The 17,044-nt window shown below is 35.3% G+C and overlaps 3 protein-coding genes across 8 annotated transcripts in view; 1 reads left to right on the top strand and 2 right to left on the bottom strand.

The window, feature by feature from the left end:
• The first annotated feature begins 3,499 nt into the window (after positions 1–3,499).
• On the top strand, positions 3,500–8,048 carry Idgf4 (Imaginal disc growth factor 4). Of its 3 annotated transcripts, none has more exons than XM_069129713.1 (6): positions 3,500–3,739; positions 4,477–4,612; positions 5,164–5,417; positions 5,760–6,063; positions 6,760–6,922; positions 7,265–8,048. In XM_069129713.1, the coding sequence occupies exons 1-6, from the start codon at positions 3,515–3,517 to the stop codon at positions 7,743–7,745; spliced, it is 1,563 nt and encodes a 520-aa protein (XP_068985814.1). In that variant the 5' UTR covers positions 3,500–3,514; the 3' UTR covers positions 7,746–8,048. The 3 variants fall into 3 exon arrangements, with proteins under 3 accessions (XP_068985814.1, XP_068985816.1, XP_068985817.1); XM_069129715.1 differs by having other exon boundaries at positions 7,283–8,048; XM_069129716.1 differs by having other exon boundaries at positions 3,544–3,668.
• On the bottom strand, positions 7,949–12,678 carry LOC138188179 (uncharacterized). The gene is made up of 2 exons (XM_069129718.1): positions 12,104–12,678; positions 7,949–8,744 (listed from the first exon to the last, which is right to left on the bottom strand). Exons 1-2 carry the CDS (start codon positions 12,589–12,591, stop codon positions 8,597–8,599), a joined length of 636 nt encoding a protein of 211 aa, XP_068985819.1. The 5' UTR covers positions 12,592–12,678; the 3' UTR covers positions 7,949–8,596.
• A 147-nt stretch (positions 12,679–12,825) lies between these two features.
• Positions 12,826–17,044, bottom strand: part of Stacl (SH3 and cysteine-rich domain-containing protein) — an 80,157-nt gene continuing 75,938 nt past the window's right edge. For all 4 annotated transcript variants that reach the window (XM_069129712.1, XM_069129709.1, XM_069129710.1 and 1 more), the window contains 4 exons: positions 14,266–14,442; positions 13,864–14,113; positions 13,338–13,521; positions 12,826–12,975 (listed from right to left, as the gene is read on the bottom strand). In XM_069129712.1, coding sequence (XP_068985813.1) covers positions 12,829–12,975; positions 13,338–13,521; positions 13,864–14,113; positions 14,266–14,442 — 758 coding nt within the window. In that variant the 3' untranslated portion in view covers positions 12,826–12,828. The remainder of the gene's footprint in view (positions 12,976–13,337; positions 13,522–13,863; positions 14,114–14,265; positions 14,443–17,044) is intronic.

Genomic DNA, 17,044 nt, shown 5'->3' on the forward strand with positions numbered 1-17,044 from the left:
AGTTTCTATGTTCTATAATGCAAGTAGAGTTTCTAAGATAATAATATTGTTTGTTTGCTTCAATGCTTCCATGAACTCACTGTGAAAGTTCCATGATGAATCAGACTTTGACTAAATGCTACTTAATTGAACATATTGGTTGATCAGTTAACAAGTTCCTTATACAAGCGTTATCCATGTTTTCACAACAAATGGCCAAAACCATTCCAAATGTTTCAGATTACCATTTTATCATATCTTCTTTTCTTAGGTGTCCAAATAACATAGATTAACTGTTGTTATCATTCATTTTCAATTTGTAGGTTCGTTATAAACTTCAATTGTATTTTCAAATAATGCAAATTTATGTTATCAGTCGTATTTTGCATATCGAGCATCAGATATTATGCAGAACAGTCGATTTTATTAAACCGTGTGGAACATGCTCGTGATTTTATTTGCCAATGAGTCAGATGCACATGTATACACTATATTCGTCTTACGCAAGCCTGGAATACGATATACAGAACGATCGCGGTTCCCAGAACCGATTTGCATTGCGTCTAATCGTCTTTAAACATCCAGTCATGAATCTATGACTGCGTTCGAGTTTCTTGTCACTGTTTCCTGCAATATGTAGATTAATTTTTTTTTAGTATCTTACAGAAAAACAGTTAAGTGTTTTTGTATTCTTTTTTCTTTTATGGAAGAGTTGTAGGAATTATTACTTTTACATGTAAGAATCATAGCTAGAGAAATTATAATTTTTAAAGAATTATAAATAGATGAAGATCTATTAAACCACAAACATTATTAAATAAGAGTTTATATAATCTGTCTATACAATACACAACTGTGTCAAGAAAGAAGGATATATAGATGATCTATTGTTAGTAGTGAAGACTATACGTAATGCCAGTTGTCCCGCTGAACTCATCTAAATTATGAGACACTAATGAAATTTAAATTTTCTGTACATACATAGCTCTGATAATCAAAAAATTTGCTTCAAATTATTAAAGAATACATTTGTATAGTTTTATTATGTTATGCTCTATTTGTATTTTATAATTACATGTGTATCTATATTACGTGTGTTTTAACTCAGAATTAATAATACAAAGAAATCGTTTTGTTAAAAAAAAATGTTTCTTCTTCTCAAATTCCCTTAAATCATTTGCTCTCGTTTGCACGATAACGCAAATGTCATAAAACTATCATAAAACGAATCGATTCGTAATTATCAAACGTCTCAAGGTTTGTTTCGAAGCCGTCAAACGCCCGTAATTCGACTTCCTTCGCATTAATCGAATACGACCTACATGAGGAGCGTCATGATGCATGATCTCATCTCGAAAACGTATCACACAATCATTTTCAATTACTTCGTCAGGAGTCGACTCGCGTATTCGACAATTCACGTGCGAATAACCTTCGAGAACTAGCGAGTGACACGACAGAAGTTGTTTTCCTTGTTTCTTCTTTTCGCTTTTTGAATTTTTCACGTCTGAATTATCCTTCACGAATCTTTGCAAGGATACTTCGTCAATTTATGGAGGTTAGATATTCCTTGGAAGAGGATAGCCTTTCTTCTTTTTGTGAAAAGGGAAATACGGATTGTTATCGAGTGTCACCAAATGTTTTTTTTTTTTACAGAAATGAATATTTTTATCGAGCAGTTCTACATATTTTTAATTTTCTGTTTTTCCCCGTGTTTTGTATCTTCTTGTTATAACATCCCATAAGAGATCTTTTTCGTTATTGTTATCACATTAACCAGATCAAGATGAGAATGATTATTGAAAATATTTAATTAAATAATAAATAACGACACTTTATCTTCGCTATGAGTAATCATCGTTATTTCTTAAATTACTTCTTTTTATTTTTTTCTCTTGCCTTCCATTTGAGTTGTGTTTCCTATTATTTGTAGTATCCTGTGTTACCAGGAAAGAATTATTTTCAAAATAATAGTTTTTAACTAACTAGTAGACGTCTAGCACACGCTAGTTGTTTGCTAGAAGATAGATTCGCAAGTATTGGGAGTAAACGAGATCTACGTTAACAAGATAACCCGAGTGAAAGGTTGCGACACCGCTACATCTGAGATTCAGTAAATTAACTGGCTGTTACTCATTTCAGCAGATAGTTCGTGCTTGGTAAAATAACACATTAGATAAACAACGAAGAAGGGAAATTATAATTCACTTCTTATAATCTGTTTACTTATTTGAGAATATCCATGCCCCATTAAAAATATCTCATCGTGATTTTCCATCGTATAAATTGTTCCAATTTGTTTTCATTTTGCTCCTCGTTTTTAGCTATTATATTTTTATTCGTTAGGTAGCAACCAGTTATAATCGGAAATAAATGAAAAATAAGAAGTTTGCAACATTGCTTCTTTTAATTTTATTTTTGAAATTAGCTCATTTCTTCTTGTATTTTTACAATTGAATTTTCAAAAACGATTAAATGCTTATATAGAAGTTATTTAGTATAGAAGAAACATTAAATGTTCGTTTTCTCTCAACATGTCAAATTTAATGTGTGAAAATTTCTTCAGTTAGTATCCCTCTTTTTTTTCTTCCCCTTTTCACTAAACAAATTTCTATACATCCTAAATTTCTATACATAGTCCATAAAATAATTGAAAACGCTAAAAACAAGATTTGTTATCAAAATATTTTTAATATCAACATTCTTCCTGAATTAGTCAATGTTGCAACAAAATATTATTAATCATGTAAACCGTCAATTTATGTAACATCACTTCCCTCTTTTATCGCTTCTCTCTTCCTCTTTCTTTTTAAACGAGACTAGTAAATAAAAATAACTCAAAACTCACAAACAAACAAAGAAAATTAAGAATGAACACTTAAAGAAAGTAAATTTGGCATCCAAAAATCTCCAAAATTCCAACTCCCTCTCTAAGTCAATCAAAATCAAAACAAAATTTGTTCACTTATATCTAGACCATCAATTCACAGCAAATAATATGTGTAAAATATTTTCATAATAAAAATCCTCTGTCTTACAGAAATATAGCAAAAAAAATATTTGATATCGAGAAATATATAAAAAATTCAGATTTCCTTCTAAAACCAATTTAAATCAAAATTTCGTCTTTTATCTATTAATGCTCTACTCTACCAATTCCCAATCTATTAACCTCCAAATACATCAAATTACCGAATGAAAATCTTCTCCTCTTTAATCACGTTTTTCATTTCTGTTTCACTACTGTAGAAGTAAAAATAAACAAGAATTTTCTTATTGCCAACGATTAAAAAACAAAGCTACTGAATAACAATCTATATACCGAGTGATCAAAAACACCCCATAAAAGTTCCCTAATTCCTCAGAATTAAAATAATAGAAAAAATTGTATCTGATCTAACAACAAATCCGCGAGATCATGCCACCAATTCCTCGAATTCTCGAATCGATCCAATTATCTGGTGCGCATTCACTACCGAAGTTCCGAGAAACATTTTGGTCCCCTCCATGGCCTTGATTTCTCGACTGAACGAATATGTCAACACTCATGAAGAAACGGTTTCTGAAAGATCGTTTCGCTGACGTAAGAGATCCAATATCCCCACTACCTCAGTCAATGGAACTGTCCAAGGTATCAAAGTCCCTGACGAAGAAATCGCCACGACAGTCCGTTTCTTCCTTTCGAAAAGGTAAGACGTCTTTCGTTCAGCCTTTTAAGTTTCTACAGACAGTTTTTGTTTTATCTTTTCGTTGGAGAAAAGTACGTCCGACCTTGGAGTTTTTATTGGGGCCACCTTTAATTTTATACGGTGGCAATTTCTTCAGGTTTCGTCCTTAAAAGTGAAACTTTAGATTGTGCGATTGAAAATTATGTGACTTCTATTTTTATATTTTCGGTATTAGTTGAGAATATATCGATTGCCAATGTGCAATATGCTTGAATTTTTTTCTTAATATTTTGGTAATATTTAGTGCCATTTTCTTTATATTTGTAACCTAAAGTTTTAAACTACTGTCAGATAGTTTAGTTAGATAGTTTTCAATCATCTTTTTGGAAGGATAATAGGCGTATTTGAATTTATGGGTGCCGACGCGTAGTATGGCATATAGAAACTGTCAATGGCTAAGGAAAGGAGAATCTATTAATAGAAATTATAATAGACATTTTTCTTTTTGTAATTTTACTGCTTTGCTTAAGTAGATTTTTTCTTTAAATTTGTATAAATGTTTGATATACGTAGTTGCTGTTTTGTTTCTCAGTTTTCATGGAGAGCTGTAATTCAATATTTTTTAATAATTTCTTCTTCAACTTTTTATTTTCTTTATTGTAAACATAATGTTATCATTCATTTATATTAAACCTTTGTGGGATATTTATTAAATATATAAATATAGAAATATAATACTAAACTATAAATATAGAAATATAATGCAATATTTCTTGGAAGCAAATCTTATTTTCTACATGCTAATTTTACTGTATGTTAATTTCCGTAGAACCAGTCTGTGAAAATGAAAGTGCTAATTTTCGCCGCTATTGCGGTATTCTGCGCCCAACCGGCGCTCAGTGTTGACACACATGAGCACAACAAAGTTGTGTGCTATTGGAACAGCACGGCTTTCAACCGACAGGGTAAAATTTCTTTCGTTATTCCATCAAACAACCTATCAATTTGCTCGGTTAATTAAAATTTGAAATTATAATCTGAGAAATACGAAGTTTGCCTATTGAGATATTGAAATTGATTGGTAGTTTTCATGTTGAATATTTCAACATTTTAACGTTATATTTGAACAAGGAAAAAACTAAAAATATCAACAATTATTATAGTCCAATTAAACGTTCTATGATGCTAGAGAAATCATTATTGTTTTATTTAATATAACTGATTTATTTTTAATGATGATTAATATCATAACTGTTAATCGTTTATTGATTTTAATAATCAATCAATTAGTAATTATAGATTAGAAATTAATGACTATTAATCCGTAGATTAGATAATATAATAGGAAGATTATCAATTATTATTCATTCACCTAATGCTTATTAAATGAATAACGATTTATATATTATATTAATTATTTTGATCATTGTCAATTAATTGAAAATAATCCTACTCTTACATAACATCAATAGTTGTGTTTTTGATACTTATTGTAATTTATTTTGATATATTTCAGGGCCAGGAAAGTTCCAGTTGGATGATGTTCGATCAGCCCTATCCCTCTGCACACATTTGATCTATGGGTTTGCAGGAATTAATACAGAGACATTAGAAGTTGTTCCTTTGAATCCAACTTTGGACACTGGAGTTGGATATTCTTACTACAAACTCGCCACACAACTGAAGAAAGGCTTCCCAGATCTGAAGATCTACCTTAGCATTGGTGGTAATGCTGATCCTGAGGATGACACTCACAAGTATCTTGTTGTTGTAAGTATTATTTTGTTTTTGTTTTTATTTTGTTATTATTTTTTGTTATTATTTTGATTGATTGACTTCAAGGAGCTGTACCATCCTTTATTGTAATTTTTTCCTATAAATATCTTAGATCTAGACTATGTTGACAAACAATGTAAGTCTCTTTATAGTATTAAATATAATTTCATTTGGAAATTGAAAATTAAATAATATTGAAATTATTATTAAACATTGCATATTTTTCTTTTCTGCTATAAGATGGTACAAAGTTCTAAATACTCCAGATTTGACTTTCATTACAACTCAAACTGAATCTAAGTTAAAAAGACAACTTAACATCTTCAATTGCTGCAGACTGAGACGGCAGAATCAAGATCCAAGTTCATTAACTCAATCAACCGTCTTCTCAATGATTATGACTTTGATGGAATTGACCTGGCTTGGCAATTCCCACCTGTGAAAGTTAAGAAAGAACGTGGTACATTTGGATCAATCTGGCATGGCTTGAAGAAGACCTTTGGTTATGGTAAATTCAAAGATGACAAGGAGCAGGAGCATCGTGATGGCTTTACCATCTTGGTCCGTGACCTGAAAGCTCAACTCAGACCAAGAATGAAGGCCCTAACTATTGCTGTAATTCCTCATGTTAACAGTAGTAGTAAGTTCAGACTCCATTTTCACTTCTTTACTCTGTTACTTCTTTGACTTCTTAAAATCTCTCATAACATGGGATTGTTATGAACGAATTTTCTTAATCAAAGGTGGCGATATGGCGAGTTTGCAATCAGGTGAGATTAAAGATTTGGATGATAGGTATATTGGATATGATATTAGTATCCAGATGTGACGAGGAAATAGGGACGAAAAATTAATAGAAATCACGTAGTCTGTTTGCTTCGAAATTAAGAACGTGCTGCCGCGACCAATCTTGCCTTATCTGTGGCTGTGCGTGTAACTGGCCAGCGTCACGTTCTCTAAATATTGAACCTAGGGAATCTGGTAACTTGTAGGACCTGTAACGTGTTTCCATACACCTCTGTGTTGGTAAAATTGATTGCAAATAACATACATTGCAGGTCATAATTATTAGACACCTACTCGTTACATTTATCAGAAAATTTCAACTAGTTTTAATTCTTATGTAGACAATCAAATTGCGCAGTTATCAAACACGTGTTTGAATAAGTTCGAAATTTTAATATTTTTAACTTTTGTGTATAAATTTCCACGTAAAAATAAGCACTAAATTTGGATATTTCAAAATAAAGAAATATCTTTTAGTTCTGTAATATTTTTGTGATTTTTTCTTCAAAGTTTTTGTGGATTCTATCTTATTATATTTAATATCTTGCAGTTTATTATGACGCGAGATTGCTGGCACCCAACATCGATGCCGTGCACCTGTTCACTTTCGACCAAAAAACGCCAGAACGTAATCCACAAGAAGGGGATTATCCAGCACCCATTTATGAGAGTTATGGACGTATCCCCCAAGACAACGTTGATGCCACAACCAGGTGAGGAACTTCTGTAAGCTATGCTTATCCTCTGCCGTCAACTATTAAAAATCCCAAATCGTCAGAAATTTATTGTACCATTGATTTAATCAAAAATCAATTTTTCTTTAGTTCAAAGGGACTTCCTGGTTCCTGGTCTCACTAATTTACAAAATTCCCTAAATGCTCCATCTATACCAGTTTCTGAAAATTCTAAATTACTAAGAATTTGTTGATTGTAGCATTGATTTACTTATCCCTTTCCCTTCAATTCAAGGGGACTCCCTGGCTTTTAAGCGTTCCAATCCCCAAAATGCTCTAGAATCTCCATTTACGTAGCACAATTTTAAAATATCCGTAAAGTATTGATTCTGTTGCAAGGTACTGGCTCGAAAACGGTACTCCAGGCTCGAAAATAGTCGTGGGAATCCCAACATACGCTAGGACATGGAAGCTCACGTCTGACAGTCAAATATCAGGGGTACCACCTATAGTCGCCGATGGTCCGGGAGCCGAAGGACCACACACAAACACGCCAGGACTTCTCTCGTACGCTGAGGTGTGCTCCAGGCTGACAGAATCCGCTGTGGGCCGTTTGAGACGTGTTGGTGATCCATCCAAGAAATATGGTGGCTATGCCTTCCAATCTTACAATGAGAACACTGGAAATGACGGAATTTGGGTCGGTTATGAGGATCCCGACACAGCTGGCAATAAGGCTGCCTACGCCAAGGCGAAAGGTTTGGGTGGTGTTCTTATCTACGATTTGTCCTTGGACGACTTCCGTGGTGTCTGCACCGGAGACAAGTACCCTATTATCAGGGGCGCCAAATACAAGCTGTAAGAAGTTATTAAAGACTATTCGATGGACACTGAAAGAGTCGAAGGTGGCCAATTTTGGCACAGCTGAAGTATAAGTTGTGTTAGATCTGTTTTTTAATTAAGGCCGTGCCTAAAAAATGTATTTCTCAATCTTTTTGAAATTTCGATTCTAAATGATTTTCACGCATTTGCTTCGTGTTTTTTATATTCTTCACGTAGCTCTAGTTTTTCGTATGTGCTATTTTTCGTGACATGTTAAGTATTTGAAAAAAGTGCTGTATCAGAAGTGTTGTATCAAGAATAAAGATGAAATAGTTTGGCCAAATTCTTAGCTGTCACATTAACACTATGACAATTGACTAATTTCAAGCCAATCTTTATTAGTGATCAGCTATTTTCGCTAGGAATGAACCAAATATAGTTTATATTTATAGAAAAGTTCAGTAACTTCAAACTTCTTAGCTTCATACAGTAGGTTGCAAGGAATTTCCATAAATCTGTAGGAGGACTGATTTATATTAACATTCACATGGCGCAATTCTAGCCATAGTTACTGATTACCATAGTGCTAGAAACCAACACAACATCTCGATCGGTCGACAAGGTAGAGATTTATGAAACGTGCATGTATATATAGATATAATATATATATATATATATTTCGTGCAGTCTATGAATTCGGATAAACACATTTGCTCGGGTGTGTACGAAAGGTTTCATTGTAAATGGACTAGACTCGATAAATATATCAAATGTTAGGAGTTATGGCACACGAGACACAGCTAATTCGTAGCCACTCTCATACGTAGAAACGAAACGTTCCTGAAATCTCTTGTACATTCGTAGTTTTGCATCCTCCATATTAGCTCGACGTTATTGTCGAACAGAAATCATATTCGTGCTTCGTTCGAACCCACAGCGCTTCACCAAAAACATTCGTGCAGAAACGGTTGGTACAGTGAACGCGGTGTCGTAGACATCTTTGTTCCATTTGGTTCCTGCGATCCAGTTTGTCGTTCCGCTAAATCGAGATAATTTCATTAATACCAAGGTTGAGAGGGAACAATTTACTTCATAATAATTTTTGTGATTTCTTTAACAACGCACAAGGTAAAATATATATTTTTGTTAATATAAAATGTGTAATTATCATTTTTGTAAAATCATATCTTTCTTTTTGGGGTTATGGAAAATCGCTTTAAAGGAACGACAAATCAGAAGCAGTTGCTGCAACAACACGAACACATCCTGCAGCATAATCGTAATACTTAGAAAATACTGGGCGTGGTAGTTGGAATAGCTTACACTCTATGGTACAGTTAATAATTCGATATACAGTTTAACAGGGTTAGGGCACTCGTTACATTACGGCATACAATATAATGAAATATAATATACGTAGCGTTACAACGTACAATAACACAACGGTTATCCCTGATACTTAATCCTAATCTACTCTGACTTCGGTCCTCGTGAAGTGTTAATTCGAGCCCGTACGTAAGATTAGAAAATCCTTTTTCAAAATTGGAATTTGAAATCAATATGGAATTAAATTAATATGTAAACAACATAACTGATATAGGTAAAATGGACAAGAACGAAGTTAGTACGTAAAGATCTGGGTAGTGCAATGGGTAGTGTATTAGGCTACAATCCCTTGAGCTCTCAGATCGAATCCTAGAAATTTCTAGATTCAGTATCTCGCAGATTTTCCCTGGATTCCGATCATCTGAAAATTTCATTCATCAGGAAAATTGTCATTTGAAATGAAATGAAAAAAGTAAAAAATTCCTAACTTCATGGAAATCTAAGATATATCTGGGAAAAATATAGAAAAAACTGAAAATTTCTGGAACTCATGAATTTTTCAGATCAAATAAAATTTGTAGCTATCAATAATTCACTTTAAAGTGATTTTCGTTGTCTTCTCAACGAGCTCGACGTGATCGAGGACAGTCGAGAAGGATTCTCTAAGCAGGAACAGGGCACACTCGACGAGATTACGTTGCTGAAAGCATATCTGTGACTAGATCCAGCAGCTCACCATGAGGTCGGACAGTGAAAAAATAAGTACGCGGAACTCTCTGACATAACTTTCTTCTATGCGTGAATACTGTGTGAAACGTTTGTTATCCAAAATGCTCTTTGGTGCTTCGATAATCTTTGAAAAAATTATTTCTTGGAAATGCAGCTTTTGTGTTTGTGTCATTAAGAAACTAAGAAGCAGCAACAAGGAGACTCGTCACATTCTATTCCTTACGTTTTATTATACTGGGGATGATGTATCTGCTGATTTCTTTTTTCAACTGATCGATGATAATCTCATAAATTTCGCGAAATTTTTTCTTCTTTTTATCAGAAATTAATTTTCATTTATTTGTTAAATATCTTTTTCAATGTTCCATTTATGAATAGTGGAATGAAAATCTTTAACGTTCATATATTTCTTAGACTCAACGATATTGTTCTACAGATAACGATATTGTCTCTGAAGATACATTATTAGTTAACAAAATGGCGCCATGCTGTCTCTTGAAAGTTTCCAAATTTGTTCAGTATTCTACTTTGAAACCTTTAACTATGATCCGTGTCACTTTACTTAAATTTTGTTTAATGTCAGATAAAATTAAATTTTTCAATTTAAATTTTGTTCAAATTCTGCTTCTATTATTTATTCACATTTAAATGGCGCGTTACGTATCTTCTGAAACAACCTGTAATAATAAATGCATATCCAGTAAATGCAGATTACGCAATTGGTCAACTCTTTGGATAAAATATCGCATTATTAAATACAGTGACGAATGTCGATAACATTTCCCTGCATAATAACCTCTCTCGAACGTTCCATAAATTTAATCAGTTAGTATTCTACTGTTTTTACAATCTCAACAAAATAATTATCAACGATTTTTGTCGATTGATATCGTTGCTATAGAAAGAAAAGGGGGGAGGTGTGAATTATTTTTTAGAATTTCACGCAAGTATAGAATAAATAAAATCCAGAATTTTTATCAGTTTGAATGTTTCTTGGGGACGGAATTAGTCGTAAAGTACAAGCGTGTAGATGTTAGAATTTTCGATTGCGACTTTTAATTCGGCTCAATGGTGTAGTGAGATTGTTCCATAAATCATAAAATATAAAAATTAATAAAAATTCATTCATCTATAAAATATTTCTCTAAACTGGATTCTTTTTAAATGGCATAAACAATCTACATTAAGCAAAGAAAATTTTCTTTGTCTGTAGATTGATAAAAAAAATATTTTCTTTTCACGTATTCTGTTAATGACCATGATAAAGAATTTGATAAAGAATTTTTATTATGATGCAGAAGATGAAATTTGGGAATTTCTGCGACCAGCTACTGAAAAAGGACCCCTATTGGTTCTATTAGTTTCACACTCTGCGAGTTACTTGATTTCCAATGATATTCGATTTTTCTTCAATTTTTTCAAATATTAATTAATCAAGCGTTTCTGTTACGATTCCACTTATCAACAATATATTTCTTCACCAGCTAATTTCTTACTTAAATATATTTCTCGATTATCATAACTATTGCACGATATGCAAAGCTTCCTAAAAATATCCATCACGTTAGAAATATTTAACCGAACAGAAATCTCACCAAGATAAAAAAGACAACGAACAATTTAAACACGTTAGTGAAAAATTAGTAAAAAAAGAACAAAACAGTAACAACGATAATGAATGAAAACGACACGTGATATAAATGCATAAATAAATGATTACAATCATCTTTGTAGGGAGAAGACCGATCATAGTTCTCGAATATAATTTTTTTTTTTTCGTTATGCTTATGCGAACTGTCTACATTAAAAACGATATAAATACCGATCTCCCCGATTTTCGGTGATTTTATCAAACTCAACAAGCGATTAATAGTACTAAGACACGAGTCACACTGAACGAAGAACTTTCTTATTACTAGCGAAATACATATCACGTGACTGGTCACGCATCTGCGTGGCCACCATCTTGGAAATCGAACCGAGCTTCGATATTAAACCCGTGCTCGGGAGGAGAGCCTACCTTTTTCAAATAAATTTCAATTGTTTAATCATTATACGACGATTGTTTATTCATCGAAAACCAACTATACGCCCCGAATGTTTTAAAATTATCAATTAATTTTGTCCTACTTAACGGAGCCTTCCTATATAAAAAAAAAAAAAAAAAAAAAAAAAAAAAGAAAAAAAGAACGGCCCAGATCGTGTTGCAGGACCTTTTCTCCTCATAACTGTGGGGCTCCATCTTCCAGAAACCTCCTCCAACAAGCACCAATCTCTTCAACTTCATTCCAACAATCCCTTAACGCGTGTCTCTACATGACAGAACACCGTGTGACATTGTACCTAGTATCTTGGTCCACATTGTTCACGCTGAGTACGCGCAGCAGCCTCTCCGTGTCTTTGCACGCATGTCTACTGGTCTGCTGCTGCTTCATCAGCATCATCGGCGTCTTCTTCTTCGGCCTCTTCTTGGTCTGCGGCAAAGTCAGCTCGAGCATCTGCTCGAGTCTCAGCCGGATAGGCCAGCCGGTCTCCTTGTAGTCGTCCTCTTCGTACGTGGACTCGCTGGCCTTCTGTAAGGTCTGGAAGGCATAGTTCATAGGCAACAGCTTTCTGGGTTGAGCGAAGGAGTCGTGAACTCGAACTGGACGAGCCAGGGAAGATCTCTTCTTGGCTGGGGTCAGAGGCAACGGCTGGGTCTTCGTCGACCTGGCTAAATTGCTGGTTTTGGTGTTCTTGAGAACTCTGGTCTCGTCCAAACGAGCCAATATCTTAGCGTTCTCCTTCAGTGATGAGGAGTTTATGGAATTGGTCACTCGATAGTTGCCCATAGTGCTTTTTGCGACCAGACTGTTGTTCTTCGTGCTTTTCACTAGTTTTAGGTTATTGTTGTTGATCGCAGTGATGCTGGGATTGTTGTTGTTGGCAACAGTGGTCACGTGGCGACACTGTTCGGCACACTGTAGGCAATCGTAGTATTTCTCGACCGCGTTACGTCGTGCTGAAGCGGAGAATCGTTCGCGAAGGTTCGCGCGATTCTGGCGCTCGCCTGGTTGGCGAGGCTGTTGTCACACCTCCTGAAGATACTTCAAGGGGCATAGAGTTTCCCTGTACAGCACCTCGCCCTCTTTGCCCGTGTGGTCCGCTGATCTCACGTCCGCGGCGCAACGAACCATCGCTACGCCATCTACCTCCTCGCCAACCTGAATCACGATCTAGGGAAGTAATAGATACAGTATTATGGTGGATTATCAAGTGCATGTGTTTAACATACGATACACCATTATGATAAAGGCAAGATTCTCATCAATTAATGGGCGAATAAAATTGTAGGATCTGACTTGACAAGCATGACGTGTATGTGCATAATAGGAGAAGGACCCTAGACTTGAAAATACCTAGGGCTATCGTAGTACATGTAGTATTGTAGTTGCTAAAAAGGATCTTGGCCCGGATTTGGTTCGTTCTCATTGAAACAAGAGTATTCAAAGGATTGACAATAAAATAATAAGGATTACAAAAATGTGAAGGTTATTTTGCGCATAATTGCGTGCCTTATAATATATAAAAGGAATACCTGGTCACGTAGTAGGGTAATCTGGTCAGTTAATTGTAAGTTGCGAGTGACCTGAAGTGTCTTCTGGCCAGACTCCACTCGCATAACGTACGCACTGGGGAAGTAACCCACTCGGCCACCCAAACACTTGCCTTTCCACCAGTCCTTCTCTGATTTATCAATTACTGTCACTTTGTAGCCAGCTCTGCGAAACGATTAGGTATCAAATATTAGTAGACACGTCAAAGAGGCCTGTTCTTTTCCCAGTTCAATTTGCTATCCTCGCATCTTAAGCAAGAGGCAAACGAATGGAAATAATTCAAAGATTGAAAAGAGTCCCTCAGACGAATAGACAGCAGATTGAACAATACTAGTTACTTTTCTATGTCCTATCTCAGGTCCCGCCCAAACTATTTTAATTTTTTAATTCTTATTCTATACAAAGTATAATATTCGTGATGATATTTAGTAGGCGAAATTCTCCAGTGCATAGAAATGTATAAATAACCGCGGTCTATTAACTGAGTGATTATCATTGAATGATTACTTCAAGTCCAACTCGTCCCGATGTCGCGCCTCGAAGTTGTACAGCACCACATATAAATTATTAGGAGGTAGAACACGCTTTCCAGGTGGATTCACGTGATTCTGATTGTTAGTGTGTGGCGAGGGGCAAGGAGAGGTGCTCGCCGATGAGTACGATTTTTCATTTTCATCTGGGAGCTCCATGCTGGACATCCTGATGGCCCCTCTAATGTGCTTGTGAACGCTGTGGCCCTGGCCTGGACTACATGGCGCTGCAATCGAATCGTTCAAACCATGAATGGTATTTTTAACCTTTTCGAGACTAATTATCTCCAGCTCTGCGCTATACTTTCAAGTCTGACTAATTTCATGATCTCGCTATACCTCTTCTATCAAAGAAATCCAGTAATTGATCAATACTCACATAATCTGTTGATGCTTCCACTGTCAGAATGTCTGGGTGGCGTGGACTCTCTTTGGCCCCCGGTATAGTAATCACGTGGACGATGTCGAACATGAGCGGTGCCCTCCGGAGAATCCAAGCTGAGACTCTTCATCCTCAGGTTCAGTCTCTCGCGTCTACGTTGTGGACTATGCGGCGCTTCATGTTCCATAATGAGCGATCATAGCAAGTTAGCCTTTGAGGTTAGCTCGTAGCTCGACATTGACGCCATTTTACAAAGCAGTGTTATTTTTCCATTCTGTTTCTCGTTTCTTTTTTCTAGTTTATAAGCGGATAGTTAGAATAGAGAGAAGTTAGAGAGAGTTTGCTTGCAGGAAGAAACACGAACATCTTGTCAGCAAGATGTACCTACCTACCCTTCTCGTTTTTTGAGGTTATATCTGTCATTGAAGCTCGCTGTAATGACGTATCGTTACAGCGAAAAGCTCCCGGCTTTTTTTCTTAAATTAAACGGAGTTTAGGTAGAGATAGAGCAAGCTTGACAAGTTTCTACGATTCAGAGACAATTTTTTTTTCTCACGAAAGTGTTAATTTCGGAAAAATAATAAAAGGCAAAGTAAAGTAAACCAAGGTGAAAGAAAATTATAAAAAAAAAAGAAAGAAAGAAATTTCAAAATCTCAGATTTTTTAAGGAAATTCAGTTAGCAGTGTAGAACGAAAAAGTGGAGAATACACGATTTTCAACAAAATTCGAATCCACACGTCGATATATGCGTGCAAGAAAATTGCAATATGCACACGTACACATAGATATGCAAGTGGAGGCTCGTAATTTTTAATCAATTCCTAATAGAGACAACAGGTTTCCATTCATTTTCATTCTGACAAAAGTACTCATTTGGCGTCAACGTCGAGACCGGAAATCAACACATACAACGAGACAGGAACACCATATAGATATACGGTAACATTACGAATGCACACAAAGAAAGTATTTCTCTCACCAGGCGATAAACTTAACTAGTATACGATACTTTTCAACACAGAAAATAATTTTATATAAAAAATAAAACAAAAATGATAAAAAAAGGTAAAAAAGGCAAAAAGAAAAAATGGGACACGACTCGCGCATCAAGAAGTGAAAGCATAGGAAATCGCAGGAGAGAACATTTTTATTTACAATATTTACATGATTTCTCCCTTGTACTAATTTTTCTTCCTTTTCATTGACTTCGAGTTCGTTTTCGCGCAATACTTCCTACTTCATGCCCGTTCTTCCCCTACTTTTGTGTACATTTTCACCATACTTTTAAGATTCGTACTTTTCGATTCTCTCTTTGAGGAGATAATTTCTTAGAGAAAGAAAGCTGGGAAATTAAAATGCGGAACAATGTTTAATAACTCAGATTCGAATAATTATACATTTTTTTTTTCGTTGTAGTTTTTTTTCGAATTTCGTGACAAAACAATCCCAGATTCGACAATCGTGTTAATCATTTTGATCTTCAAAGGAAACTAGGCTAATTGAGATAATGGTTACTTAAGTGATTGGAAATTGCTCTGAAGTAATCTTGCAGTGAGTCCTTACCTTTACGGCGCGGTCTTTTTTGACACAACCTGTACGTAAACGATAAAAATTCTGCGAATAATTGGCGCCAATATAGGGATTTTTCTGCTATTTGATCATGCTGAATTTAGGGATAAATATCTTACATACTTAAACTGGGCGAAAATAATAAGTGTTTGTAAGTTTCTATAACGAGAAAATTAAACAATACCATTCGGCAATTCAAAATATTTCTCATTTACAACTACTTTTTCAACAATACTCAAATAAAAAGTGTTCACTATTGAATCGGGGAAATTTGCATTAGCAATTCCACCTTTCCAATCTTGCAATTCCACGGAAAAGAGCAACTGTGGGTGGGTTCGCAGAAATAAATGATCAACTCCTTCGTCAAATGCTGGTTGAATGGATGAACAATAAATTTACAATTTTATACTCTACATATCGTCAACTCCAAGCGTTGTTCCAGTCCTTACACGGAAAAAATTTAGGCGCAAACAAGTTGTACAAGTTAAATGAAGAGAACTTTGTATGCAATTCCAACGTTCGTTCACTTTAGCGCAATTCCAGCAAACTTCTTCGATTCGTGCGTAAACAAAGGTATTCGGAAAAACAGAATTGTATACATAAAAGTTGATCGATATTCGCTTTCCTTGAAACAGGATCGAGCAATTTCACCTTCGATTCCTCGACAATTTCAAGCTGCCTCTCTAATTTCACAGAAAACTGAAACCAACCGATTTATACTTCGAAGTTGTATATTTCAATGTCGCGCAATTTCAGCAATTCCAGCGAGTAACACGTACACGTATCACGTCACGATATATAAACGAGGACCTGTACACATCGATTTCACCCATTGGATTTTCACAATCGCAATTCCATCCCCGTACCCTAGCAATTCCACGTTTTCAGCCCGCTCACGAGCGTTTCACCATCTAAAACCTACTCCACAGTCCACAACTAGTAATTATAGATCACGAGTCGCTAGATTTCAGTTCCTAGAAGCTTTAAATCCATCTTTTTCGAAACGCAGATCGCTTAAGCGACGCGCGTCCAGTTCAAAGGTCATCGTTTTTTGTTGGAGCCATGGTAAGAACGTTCGGGTGTCCTTTGCGAAGAGGTCGAAGGTTTCTCTTGGGTCATCAACACCAGTGGCTGCCCGAATGGTCTGGTTCCCGACATTGATCCACCGCTGCCCCGTCCTGGTCAATGGAATTGCAACGATTCCGA

Source organism: Bombus flavifrons, chromosome 16 (assembly GCF_040668555.2).
Source record: "Bombus flavifrons isolate JBK064 chromosome 16, iyBomFlav1_principal, whole genome shotgun sequence".
NCBI classification, from domain to species: domain Eukaryota; kingdom Metazoa; phylum Arthropoda; class Insecta; order Hymenoptera; family Apidae; genus Bombus; species Bombus flavifrons.

What these genes read in the sequence shown, in the direction of transcription:
- Idgf4 (XM_069129713.1), top strand. Translation starts at nt 3,515, where the DNA reads ATGTCAACACTCATGAAGAAACGGTTTCTGAAAGATCGTTTCGCTGAC. An exon ending in TATCTTTTCGTTGGAGAAAA is followed by an intron (nt 3,740 to 4,476) that starts GTACGTCCGACC and finishes TAATTTCCGTAG; the next exon opens with AACCAGTCTGTGAAAATGAA. An exon ending in CTCACAAGTATCTTGTTGTT is followed by an intron (nt 5,418 to 5,759) that starts GTAAGTATTATT and finishes CAATTGCTGCAG; the next exon opens with ACTGAGACGGCAGAATCAAG.
- LOC138188179 (XM_069129718.1), bottom strand. Translation starts at nt 12,591, where the DNA reads ATGGGCAACTATCGAGTGACCAATTCCATAAACTCCTCATCACTGAAG. An exon ending in AATGTGGACCAAGATACTAG is followed by an intron (nt 8,745 to 12,103) that starts GTACAATGTCAC and finishes ATCTCGATTTAG; the next exon opens with CGGAACGACAAACTGGATCG.